The sequence below is a fragment of the Dipodomys ordii genome, unplaced genomic scaffold (assembly GCF_000151885.1).
Source record: "Dipodomys ordii isolate 6190 unplaced genomic scaffold, Dord_2.0 Scaffold193, whole genome shotgun sequence".
NCBI classification, from domain to species: Eukaryota; Metazoa; Chordata; class Mammalia; order Rodentia; family Heteromyidae; genus Dipodomys; species Dipodomys ordii.
Window position 1 is genome coordinate 1,182,203 of NW_012267409.1, and position 12,471 is coordinate 1,194,673.

At 56.3% G+C, this 12,471-nt stretch overlaps 1 protein-coding gene across 1 annotated transcript; it reads left to right on the top strand.

The window, feature by feature from the left end:
• Nucleotides 1-810: 810 nt before the first annotated feature.
• On the top strand, nt 811-10,353 carry Cldn18 (claudin 18). The gene is made up of 5 exons (XM_013034677.1): nt 811-1,030; nt 8,045-8,209; nt 8,494-8,611; nt 9,723-9,833; nt 10,179-10,353. Exons 1-5 carry the CDS (start codon nt 811-813, stop codon nt 10,351-10,353), a joined length of 789 nt encoding a protein of 262 aa, XP_012890131.1.
• The last annotated feature ends 2,118 nt before the right edge of the window (nt 10,354-12,471 follow it).

A 12,471-nucleotide genomic window follows, 5' to 3' on the forward strand; every position in this document is an offset into this window, starting at 1 on the left:
GAGAGGTGGAGGAGAACCATGGGAAGGGGTAACACTGATCAAGAATTCCAAGCACAAGACCCTGAATTCAAACTCCAGTACCACCAAAAAAAAGAAAAAAAAAGAAAAAATAATGACACATTATATAATTGTCTTCTTTCCAGGATTTCAAGGATGGTTCGACATACGCACATATTGTGCATGCGTGCGTGTTGTGTGTGTGTGTGTGTGTGTGTGTGTGTGTGTGTGTGTGTGTGCACACATGCCGATCCTGGGACTTGAACTCAGGGCCTGAGCACTGGCCCTGAGCTTTGATTGCTTTGATTCAGAACCTCACTGATGTTCCGTCCCCCGGGGCTAGCTTCGAACCTTGGTCCTCAGCTCTCAGCTGGGATTACAGGCGTGAGCTACTGGCCCTGGGCACACAGACAAACCTTCAGGAAGGTGACAGCACACAGATCTCCCTGCTCCCTTGCAGGGGGGGGGGGGCGCGGTTGTCAGCACCTCCGTCTCCCTCCACAGAGGGGAACCCAGGGTTAATCAGGAAAGAAAACACCCCGAAAAGATAAACAGTGAGCCAAGTATACCTATGGTGGGAAACAAACGGCTCTTGGTACCATGTTGAGGTGATTATCTTAACCCAGCTAGATAAAGCCACCAGGGGGAGGGGGAGGGGAGGGGGGCAGGACCAAGGTTTCCCTCCCTCCGTGCTGTGGGGTGCCGTGTGCAAAAGAACACAACCAGCCTGGCCCAGCAAAACGCCACCCCCGAGGCCAGGCGTGCTCAGTGTGTCTGCGCCCTCGGTCCTGTGGGCTTGGACTGGATGCCATCATGTCTGTCACCATGTGTCAGGGCCTGGGGTTTGTGGTGGCTGTCCTAGGCCTGGCTGGGGTCATCGCGGCCACCTGCATGGACCAGTGGAGCACGCAGGACCTGTACAACAACCCCGTGACCGCCGTGTTCAACTACCAGGGCCTGTGGCGGTCCTGCGTCCGGGAGAGCTCGGGCTTCACCGAGTGCCGGGGTTACTTCACCCTCTTGGGACTGCCAGGTAAGGGCCCCAGGGATCTGGGGGGGGGGGGGGGGGACTAGCGGCGGATCGGGGATGGCAGGTGCCAAGAGAGCACTGGAGCAAGAGTCTCTGCGGCCCACCTTGAGTGAGAACGGCAGCGAGAAGATGAGGATCGTACTGTTGGGGGCCTCTGATCTGTTTCTGGGGACCGTGTCTATGTCCTGACCTCCCCCCTTGGCACTGTTTTTAGGGGAGGGGGGGCTCCCCTGAGCAAGCAGTCACGGTAGAACTGAGACAGAGAAGCCCGGCATTGGCGGCTCCCGCCTGACATCCCAGCTCCTCAGGAGGCTGAGATCGGAGGATCGCAGGTCGAGGCCAGCCCCAGGAGAAGGAAAAGTCTGTGGGGTTCTTATCTGCACGAACCCATAACCGGGGTCTCCTGAAAGGTGGTTATTACTACGTAGAGCGGGTGGGCAGTGTAGAAGAAAAGGAAGCGAGAGCTGGCAGAGGCGGCCGGACATCTTTCCCTAGGGCAGAGGACAGGGTGACCTTGGAGGGACAGGATTGGGCCGGGGATGGTGCTCAAGTCCACACGAGGTGCCAGGCGCTCCACAAAGCGGTGTTTGTGCTTTTGCTTGTTTGTGGAACATCATAAAACCAGGAGAGCAGGCAGAGGCAATATAACTAGGTGACCGAGACAGAAGGACCCCGCGTCAAACACAAAGGACCAGATCCCGTCCGTGGGCCAAGCCTTTAGTCCCGGCAAAACCGGAGACCTAGACAGCTCTGAACAAGAGGGAGGCTTGGCCCTGAACCAATGCCACCTCCAATGCCTGTGGGGACGCGGGCACACCCTGCTCCCCGGAGAGATGACACCGGCAAAGCAGGTGCCGGTACTACAGGAGGCAGCTACCCTACAGGATTTTGTGCGGCCTGCCTGGTGATCCTAGGGCTTAATGTCTGTCTTGAAGATAATTGAGGCCAAGCACCTCTAGGAAGTCTGCAGACCGCGCTCTCTCACCCGGGGCCCAGCTCTACAGCCACACCCAGACTTCCTAGGGTGGGTCCCCAAAGACAAGAGCACCCCATGTTTGACCGAGGAAGAGAGGGACAGGGTGACCACCATACTCCAAGACGTACACAGGAGTTTCTTTGTTATACTTGCTCTTAGAGCTTGTGTGAGTGAATGTGAGAGAGACAGACAGACACTGAGAGACAGGGAGAAATACACAGGCAGACAGACAGACAGACAAGAGCTCACGACTCAACTTCTGTAAGTATTTTTCAAATAGAATATTGTAGGAGGTGTGGGGGGGGTTCAGGTCCTGGGGTTTGAACTCAGGGTCTGGCGCTGTCCCTGAGCTTCGTTTGCTCACAGCGAGTGGTGCTCTTCCCCTGGAGCCACAGCTCACAGTGGTTCATTGGAGATCAGAGTCTCCCAGACTTTCCTGCCCGGGGCTGGCTTGGAACCGCGATCCTCCGATCTCAGCCTCCTGAGTAGCTAGGAGGACACCCAGGCGTGAGCCACCGGCGCCTGGCTTCAGATTTTTTTTTTTTCTGATCCTGAAATTTAGCATAAAAGCATTTCACAGGGAGAGGAGAGGAGAGGGAAATGCCAGGCGTGAGAACCCATCGCTCCGGAATCAACTATTCATTGTTGTTGTCAGCCTATCCTTTGGGTGACAACACAGCCAGCGTAGGCAGTGGTTGGAAGGTGCGTGCGCTACACGGAGCCTGGCTCCCCGGCCTTCCTAAGAACTCAGAAGCCTGTCTCTTCTTGGAATTAGAGACTCTGCCTACAGGGAGAGTGTGCCAGAATCTCTCCACCCTGATTGGCTCATCTCCGCTCACTTCCTCTAGCTGTCCCTCCCCCTCTTTTCCTGTCGGCCATCGAGCCTCACTCCCAGGACTCCCGGGTCTCCAGACCACGTTCTTTAGGCCATCTTACCCTTGCTTCTGCCTTGATCTGGCTCCTCTAGTTCCACACTGACCACAGAGTGTGTAGTGTGCAAATGAGGGCCTGGGCGAGGGCGAGGCCTTCCCCATTGTGCGTTCTGTTTACTGGGAGGAAAATGAGTGGGTACGGCCCAGATAACATTGAGAGACCCAAAGGGCCAGGCTCGTGGGGCTCACTTCCTGGTGAAGCTGCGGTTGTTAGCCACTGAAGCGTGAGTGTGTGGTGTGCGTGGGTGTGGGTGGGTGTGTACTCACATGTATTTCAGGGCCTTGAAGTCTAGATTTGAGAAGATCTAGTTAAAAGGGCTCTGAATACAGAATCCAGATTATCTATCCATCCAGCTATCCATCCGTCCCATGCATCTATCCATCCATCCCATCCATCCATCCATCCACCCATTTATCCATCCATCCACCCATCCCTCCATCCATTTATTCATCCCTCCATCCAGCTTTCCATCCATCCATCCATCGCCGCAATATAGCTATATAGAGCTAGATATCTCCACATCCTGTATCCATACCTCCTGTGGTTGTATTATGTGGCTGGCTTTGGTGATAGTCATAAAAGGACTGTAGCATCATCAACAAGGACTGCCCAGCTCTCATCCTATGAACAGAACAAAACACAAGCCAGGCGCCCGTGGCTCCTGCCTGTCATCCTAGCTACTCAGGAGGCTGAGATCTGAGGATCGCGGTTCAAAACCAGCCCGGGCAGGAAAGTCCCTGAGATTCTTATCTCCAGTGAACCACCAGAAAACTGGAAGTGGCGCTGTGGCTCAAGTGGTAGAGCGCTCGCCTTGAACTGAAGAGCTGAGGGACAGCGCCCAGACCCAGAGTTCAAGGCCCACAACCAACAGAAAAAAAAGAAAAAGAAAGACCTTCTGTAGAGCAGGAATCCCCGGTCCTTAAAAGTGTGGGGGGGGCTTTTCTTGCCCCCTGCTTGCCTGGCATGGGGCAAGTCCTCTACAGTCGAAGTGGAAAGGGATGAGAGGGTGGGGAGTGGGTTTCACACCCTTATTATTTGGGGCATAAATCTAATGATTGGGGGGGGGTGAGCTAAGCCTGATCACATTTACCCTGTACGCTGGGCCATGGTGGGGTTCTATGGCGGCTGGGCCCCCCCAACATGGTAGGCAGAACCAGACCTGGGGTCCGGGGGGGGTACAGGAGCGGGAGGAGGGACACCCCGCGTCCCCTGGGCTGGCGGAACATTCCAGGCGACTGGGAGACCCAGAAGCAGCAGACTAAGGACTCTTGATGGCCTCTCCTCTTAACCAACGAGGGAGAGGGAATGTCATAATAATAACGCCCTTGAACCAGGAGCGAAACTGAAGCTATCTAAGGAAAACACCGCGAGCAAACACTGCAGCGGGCTGAGGGAAAGTGCGTCCACTCTCACACACACACACACGCGCGCGCGCGCACACACGCACACACACACGTGCAGGCGCATTTGCTGGGCGCACACCTGCGATCCAGAGGATCCCAGGCCCGCGTCTCCCCCCGAGCCATGGCGGTGTCCACCACCGCGTGCCAGCTGGTGGGATTCCTGCTGGCCGCGTGCGGGGTGGCGGGGTGCATCGCGGCCGCGGGGATGGACACGTGGAGCACGCAGGACCTGTACGACAACCCCGTCACCGCCGTGTTCCAGCATGAGGGGCTGTGGAGGAGCTGCGTGCAGCAGAGCTCCGGCTTCACCGAGTGCCGGCCCTACTTTACCATCCTCGGCCTCCCAGGTAGGAGGATGGCGGACAGGAGGCCCTGAGGGGGGCCGGGGAGAGGATCTTGCTGGTTCTGGCAGAGGTGGGGGGGGTGGAGGTTTCAAGAGTCTGGGCTGCAAAGGATGGGGAGCCAGGCTGGTGGGGAGGGGGAGACTAATCCTTTCTTAAAAGAGCCGGCTCCCACCTGTCATCCTAGCTCCTCAGGAGGCTGCCAGGGCAGGAAAGGCCGTGAGGCTCTTCTCTCCCATGAGAGCTCTTGTCTTTGCTTTTTTGCCACTCCTGGGGCTTGAACTCAGGGCCTGGGACTGTCCCTGAGCTGCTTTGGCTCAAGGCTAGCGCTCTACCACTTGAGCCACAGAGCCACTTCCAGCTTTTTGCTTATGTGGTGGTGAGGAATGGAACCCAGGGCCTCACGCATGCGAGGCGAGCGCTCTACCACGCAGCCACCTTCCCAGCCCAGTTTCCTTTCTTTCTGTATTGGGTGGGGAAGAGCGGAGGAGCTGGGCGTTCACAGGCGTGAGCCACTGGTGGTGGTGCAGAGGCTAGACTGGTGCCTTTTTGTGCTGGTCCTGAGGCTTGAACCCAGGGCCTAGGCCTTGTCCCTGAGCTCTTCTACTTTAAGGCTGGCGCTCTAGCTCTTGAGCCACACAGCTCCCTGTCTGGCTGTTGGCTGTGTCTCGTGGAGGTGAGAGTCTCCCGGACTCTTCCGTCAGCCAGGCTGGCCTCGCATGGTGATCCTCACAGCTCAGTCTCCCTCCCAAGGAGCTAAGCCAAGATACCAGGTGTGAGTCACCGGCGTGCACACGTAGACTGGTCCACGTGAAGCGTTGAGGAAAGCCGGGTGAACAGAAGGATAAGGTTCTGCTCCCCCCCCAAAACAGCACAGCACCTCGCCTCTTGTGTTAAGGTTGCCAGTGTGGGCCCCTATGTGATACAGGGCCCTTCCTCCTCTTCTTCACCCCACTCCCCTCCCCCTCCCCCTCCTCTCCCCTTCCTCCTCCTCGCCGAAACCAACTCATTACTCATCCAATCATGCACTCAACAAACACTTGGGTTTTTTTTCCCCCCTGTGCCCACTGGGCCGCAGGCACTCGAGTTTCGGGGGGTAAAGTGTGAGTCAGCCCAGTGAGTATCAGCCGTTGCCCCAAACCAAACCTCAACAGCTCTGTGGCTGAACCCGGCAGACGCTTATTTCTGTCCCCGCGTGAAATCCACAGTGGGACTGCTGCTATTCGAGGATGTAGGGCAGGAGAAGCGAGTGGGGGGAGAGGGAGGGGAGACCCCCCCCAGGCTCCAACCACCCCAGCCTGCAGGTGAACATCTGCCACCTGTGCTGGCATCATGGTGACTAGAGCCAGCCAGGTAGCCTGCAAGGCATGGGAGGTGTGTGTGCGTGTGTGTGTGTGCGCGCGCGTGTGCATGTGTGTGTGTGTGTGTATACTGGCATACTGGGGCTTGAACTTGGGGCCTTGTGCTCCTGATTGGCCTTTGCACTAAAGGCGGGCGCTCTACCGCGTGAGCCATGCCTTCACTTCCGGCTTTTTGATGGCTCCTGAGCAATCGGAGCCTGGTGGTCTTTTCTTTCCCCCCTCCCGCCCCTCCCCCGGGGTTCAGCCTCCTGAACAGCTAGGATCACGGGCATGAGCAGAGGGGAGTGGAGGTGAGGCAGGAGGAGGAGGCGGCCAGCACCACTTTATATCCAGCTCTCCCCCCCCCCCGCCAGTGATGCTGTGCAAAGCCAAGCTGGGGGTGGGGTGGGGTGGACAGGGAAGAGGAGGGGGTGGGGGGGGAAGGAGGGAGAGCCACCCTGCTTAGTGAGCGGTTCCTGGGCACCGCGTGTGGACACGAGAGTCCACTAAATACCAAAGTCGAGGGGGAGGGACACGTTCCTCGGGACAAAGTGTCTAGACACTCACTGATAATCTACGATGGGGGGGGTGTGGAGGGGGGTGGGGGGGCGGAGGGGGTAGCCACCCGCCCTCCTGCAGGTCTAGCTCGGCCTGTAGATTAGAGATCGGAATGTCTGCGTGGAGGGAATGAGCAGAGGGAAGGGCTCAGGTGAAATGCAAGCACTAAAGCCACAGCAGGAAGAGGAGGAGATGGGGCAGCTGCGGGGCAGGGGCCTGCCCGAGCCGAGCCGGGGAGGCTCCCAGGGCCGCTGGGAGAAGGCACCTAAACCTCCCCCGGCTGGAGAGCGCGTGTCTGCAGAAGCAGCACGCACAGCATTTCTTCAGCAAGATAAGCTAGGTTGATGGGGCTGGGAGAGGAAAACCCTGCGGATACCGAGCCTGTTTTTTTTTAGTTCATGGTTCAAATAAGCCAAGCGGCTTAGCTCCCTCAGGATCGTAGTTCGAAGCCAGCCTGGGAGGAGGTAAATCCTGTAACAAACACCACTCTGATCTCCAAGAAGCTACCCAGCCCCCCCAAAAAAAAAAGCGGGACGGGGTCCTGTGGCTGGAGTAGGAGAGCACCAGCCCTGAGCCAGCTTAGAAACCTGGCTGTGTGAAAATCACCCACGTCGTTGTGAAAGCAAAGGAGGAAATACAAATCTGTAATAAAATAGAAAGCAGAGATGGTCACGGCGGCTCACGCCCGGCATCCTAGTTACTGGGGAGGGTGAGACGTGAGGATCGCGGTTCAAAGCCAGCCCAAGCTGGGAAATCCCGTAAGGCTCCTACAGTCTGATTAACCACTGAAAAGGTAGAAACGGGAGCCTGGCTCAAACGGTAGAACACCAACCTTGTGTGGAAAAAAGCTAAGGACAGCAAACGAACCCTTGAGTCCAAGCCCCAATAACACACACATACACACACACACACATGCACACGCACGCACACACACGCACGCACACACACGCACACACACCCATCATCTAGAAGGTAGAGATTATTTCTCATGAAACTTGGTACCTCCAACAGCCTGTGCCCCAAGGCTCTGGCCCCAGCTCTGAGCTCCAAAATGCTTGCAGAATGAGTACATGAACTCATGGATACGTGCACGCGTGGGTTCGTGTATCATTCCGAGCACACGTGGGTGATGAGGAAAGGGACAAGGCGCTTGCTCCCAGCAAGCTCCCCCCCCCGCACTCCGCCCCTTTGCCGAGTGGCCTAGACCCCAAAGGACAAGAACTGACCCACGGGAGTCCACGAGACTCCCATGACTGCGGTGATCTAAGTCTCTCCCGTGCGCCACCTGGGCCTTGGGTGGATGTCTTTTGTGATTTCCCACCATTCCCCGGCTCTTGGCCACGCCACGGATTGGTGTATGGATTGCTCGGGCGTGCCCAGTGTACCAACTCATGGGTGTGAGGGTGCTCTAAGGCCCGTCTCTCCTGTGTCTTTCCCCTCCGCCCCCTTCCTGCTTTGTCCCGCAGCCATGCTCCAGGCGGTGCGGGCCCTCATGATTGTGGGCATCGTGGTGGGCGTCATCGGCATCCTTGTGTCCATCTTTGCCCTGAAATGTATCCGCATCAGCAGCATGGAGGATTCTGCCAAGGCCAAGATGACGCTGACCTCCGGGATCCTGTTCATCATCTCAGGTTCGCGGGGTCTCCCCCCCTGCCTGCCACCACAACCCTCTCCCCCCCCCAAAAAAAAACGGGTTCAAGAGAGCGCTTGAAGCTCCAGCACCAGTGGATCGTGACTGTCATCCTAGCTACTCAGGAGGCTGAGATCGGAGGATCGCGGTTCAAAGCCAGCCCAACCCCTTGTCCCGCACGGAGTGGCGATTAGGTGACAGGAAGGGAATAATAGCCTGCCACCTGCGGGTCTACCCGGCACCCCTCTGCAGCTGCCGACAGACTGGTCCACTCTCTGCCCACAGGTGTGTGTGCAATTATCGGGGTGTCTGTGTTCGCCAACATGCTGGTGACAAATTTCTGGATGTCCACAGCCAACATGTATAGCAGCATGAATGGGATGGTCCAGACGGTGCAGACCAGGTAAGACAGACAGACAGACAGCCACAGACACAGACACACCAATGCTGCTCCACCACCAAGACCTGGGTAAGAAAGTCGATTAAAACGTGTGTCCCTTTAATGGGACTGTCAGCACCTGAAAGAGCAAAATTTATCAGAGGTAACCATGCCCCGATCGTAAATCAACCATCACCTATAAATTCATAAACTTCATTTCTGTGAGGTGTCCCCCCGGGGGTATAACCTGAGGCTGATCTGACATTCGCACTGAAATACAGCCACAGTTCCCGGGATTTATCTAACACTCACACACACGGGGGAGGGGGGGAGGAGGAGAGCTCCCCCCCCCACAGCAGTGGTAACCAATCAGGAACTAGTAACCTGGCATGCAAATAAGCATCCGTTGACAGCAACCTGTCTGAGGCAGGCGGGCCCACTGTGGTGACAACCAATCAGGAACTATTAGCCCAGCAGGCAAATGACACCAGTTGACATTAAGCTGTAGGGTGGAGGAGGGCCCATGGTGGTGGTGACCAATCAGGAACTATTAAACAATATGCAAAGGCACGGTATGCAAATGAACATCAGTTGCTAGGAAGCCATCAGGTGGGGAGAAGACCCACTGAGGTGGTGACCAATCAGGAACTATTAACCCAGTATGCAAATGAGTATCCATTGACAGCAAGCCATGGGGGAGGTCCTATTAAGCTGATGACCAATCAGGAACTATTATCTGGTATGCAAATGAACAGTATGGAAATGAGCATCCACTGACTGGAAGCTGGCTTGTTATAGGTGAAAACTTGAATGGAAAACGAACCAGGTGTAGAAAAGTTTAGAAAAGTTTCAGCCGGGCGCCGGTGGCTCACGCCTGTCATCCTAGCTACTCAGGAGGCTGAGATCTGAGGATCTGGGTTCAAAGCCAGCCAGGGCAGGAAAGTCCGTGAGACTTTGATCTCCAATAAACCATCAGAAAAACCAGAAGTGGTGCTGTGGCTCAAGTGGTAGAGCGCTCAAAAAAAACAAAAAACTCCAGTAAAAGGGGAACTGAGAGGCTGGGCCTGGCCAGGGCAAGTGGACGAATCTTCTAGAATCGAGGCCACTACCTTCACCCCATTGTGTCCCCGCCCAGGTACACCTTCGGCGCAGCTCTGTTCGTGGGCTGGGTGGCGGGGGGCCTCACGCTCATCGGAGGGGTATTGATGTGCATCGCCTGCCGCGGGCTGACGCCGGATGACACCAAGTGAGTTCTGGGGGTGGGGTCCTTCTCCCCAGGGGCTAGTCGTTCATTGAGCTTCCTCTGGTCCACGTGGGACAGTTACAGAACTACACGGGACTACGCCAGCCTATTAAGATACAGGAGGGAGGCCGGGAGCCTGTGGCTCACGCCTGTCATCCTGGCTCCTCGGGAAGCGGAGATCTGGGGATTGAGATTCGAGGCTAGCCCACGCAGGAAAGTCCCTGAGACTCTGATCTCCCTTGGAACACCTGAAAACCAGAAGTGGGGCCGTGTGGCTCAAGTGGTAGAGCGCCCCGGCCGTGAGCGCAGGTTCAGGCTGTGTGAGCGGCTCTTCTGTCTTGCTTGCAGCTACAAAGCCGTGTCTTACCACACCTCGGGTCACAACGTCGCCTACAGACCCGGGGGCTTCAAAGCCAGCACGGGCTTTGGGTCCAACACGAGGAACAAGAAGATGTACGATGGTGGGGCTGCCCGGGCCGAGGATGAGGTCCAATCTCAGCCTTCCAAGTATGACTACGTGTAGGACCCCAGGAGCCCCTGAGCCGCGCAGAGCACCCCCCCTCCAGAGACACCTCCCCCTCCCCCCTCCCCCAAGGAGATTGTATCTTCCTTCCTATCGCTTCTGACACAGTTGGACGTTAGACTTGACTTTCCACCGTCAAGAGCACCTGGCCAACCATTTCAAAGCAGCTCTGCCACATTCTTATTTATAAACTAGAAGCCGTAGATACACCTAGATGGCTAGAGAGATGAGAGTTAGAATATAGAGACAGATACACCGATGATCAGTAGATATTGATAGATGAGAGATGATAGACAGACAGACCAACAGATTCTAGAGCCTGATATACAGATTATCGATGAAATGATAGATAGATGATTGATTCTAGAGACTGTTACACAGATGATTGATAGAGATGGAGCAGAGAGGTGATAGATGGATGATAAAATTGTTGATCGATGTCACACGTCGCCGCCGCCATCTTCCATTTGTAATAGAACCTTCCTAAAACTAGCCATCAAATGTGGTCTGACTCCGTACCTGATACTTACATCACTTAGACAGACTTTACCTTCCTCCTACTTAATAAACCCCTTGATAATCTCTCCCCCAGATTACTCCCATGCAAATTGGGGGGGAGGGGAAGAAGAGACCGAGAGAGTAGAGCCAAAGCACCCCTTTCTGCTCTTTGGTTTTGCCCCCCCCCCGTCCCATCTTCACTACTAACAAAAACCTCATTGCGGTCGGATGCTACTAACTCCCGCCCGTCACCCTAGCTACTCAGGAGGCTGAGATCTGAGGATCACGGCTCAAAGCCAGCCCCAGTAGGAGAGTCCTGTAAGACTCTTCTCTCCAATAAACTACCCCCTCCCCCCCACCCAAAAAAAAAAAGCCTGACGTGGCGCTGTGGCTTCTGTGGTAGGGCCTGGAACACAAAAGCTCAGGGACAGCGGCCGAGGACCATCACCAAAAAACGAACGAATGCCAGAACAAATGCTAGGGGGAAAGCTATGCGGAAATCTCCCACCCCTGTGACCTGCATTTCCTTACACTGTGAGCTCAGGTTCGAGGTAACCACGCTTTTCTAATACATACGTTATCATAAATATATTTAACAATATAGGTGTTTTAGTGTCTGCCAACTCCACCGTGACCACCCAGCTGGCAGTGGGATTCCTTTAGTCTCGGTCACAGCTGTACCATGGCACAGATCCGGGCACACCGCCACGTGCAGGCTGAGCTCAAAGTTCCTGGCACAGACACGCACGCACACGTGCACACACAGTCACATCAAGAATCCCAGTGGTCCCAAAGCCTCCAGGGAGCTACGCCGGAGGCCCGAGGGTTTCTGTGGCTGCCCCGTCTTGTGGCTCGCGTGGGCACTGAGTGTTGGCCACGCTGCGTGACGTGACGATTAAACACGCTGCTGTCTTCCGTGGGAACGGCTAATGTTCTCTTCTCTCCCCCCACCATGGCCTGGGGGCCCGGAGGCCACGCGGGGCTGGGGACGGGGGTCCACTCCATGGGTGGATGGGGTGCATGGCCCAGACAGGGCCACATGTGCGTGTCAGGGCCACACCAGAGTCCAGACACATGTGTGTGCACACCACGGCCCATCTGGGAACCACTCGGTTCTCAGAGACAGCCGAGCACCCGAACCCCAGCTGCCCACCATGATCAACGCAGGCCAGACCCTCCTCAAGCCTGGGGTGGGGGAAACTCGGGGGGAACCCCCACACAAGGCCTGGGGAACCCCTACACAAGGCCTGGGGTTCCATACCCAGCAGTAAGAAAAGAGGGGGAAGAGGGCAGCGGAGGAGGAAAGAGGGAGGAGGTTAGAGAGGGGGAAGGTGGGAAAGTAGAAGGGGAGAGAGAGAGGGAGGGAGAGAGAGAGGGAAGAAGGGAAGAGGGAGGGGAAAGAGGGAGGAGGAGGAGAGGAAGAAGGCAGAGAGGAAGGAGGGGAAGAGGGAAGAGGGGGAGAGAGGGAGGAGGGAGAGAGGAGGAAGAGAGGAGGGGAGGAAAGGGAGGAGGGGGAGAGAGGAGGGAGAGGAAGGGGAAGAGGGAGGAGGGACAGGGAGAAGGAAAGGAAGAAGAGGAGAGGAAGAAGGGGGAGAGGAAGAGGGGAGGGGGAGAGGGAGG

Coding starts and splice junctions, on each gene's coding strand:
- Cldn18 (XM_013034677.1), top strand. CDS start 811: ATGTCTGTCACCATGTGTCAGGGCCTGGGGTTTGTGGTGGCTGTCCTA. Junction 1,031..8,044: donor CACCCTCTTGGGACTGCCAG/GTAAGGGCCCCA, acceptor TTTGTCCCGCAG/CCATGCTCCAGGCGGTGCGG. Junction 8,210..8,493: donor GATCCTGTTCATCATCTCAG/GTTCGCGGGGTC, acceptor CTCTGCCCACAG/GTGTGTGTGCAATTATCGGG.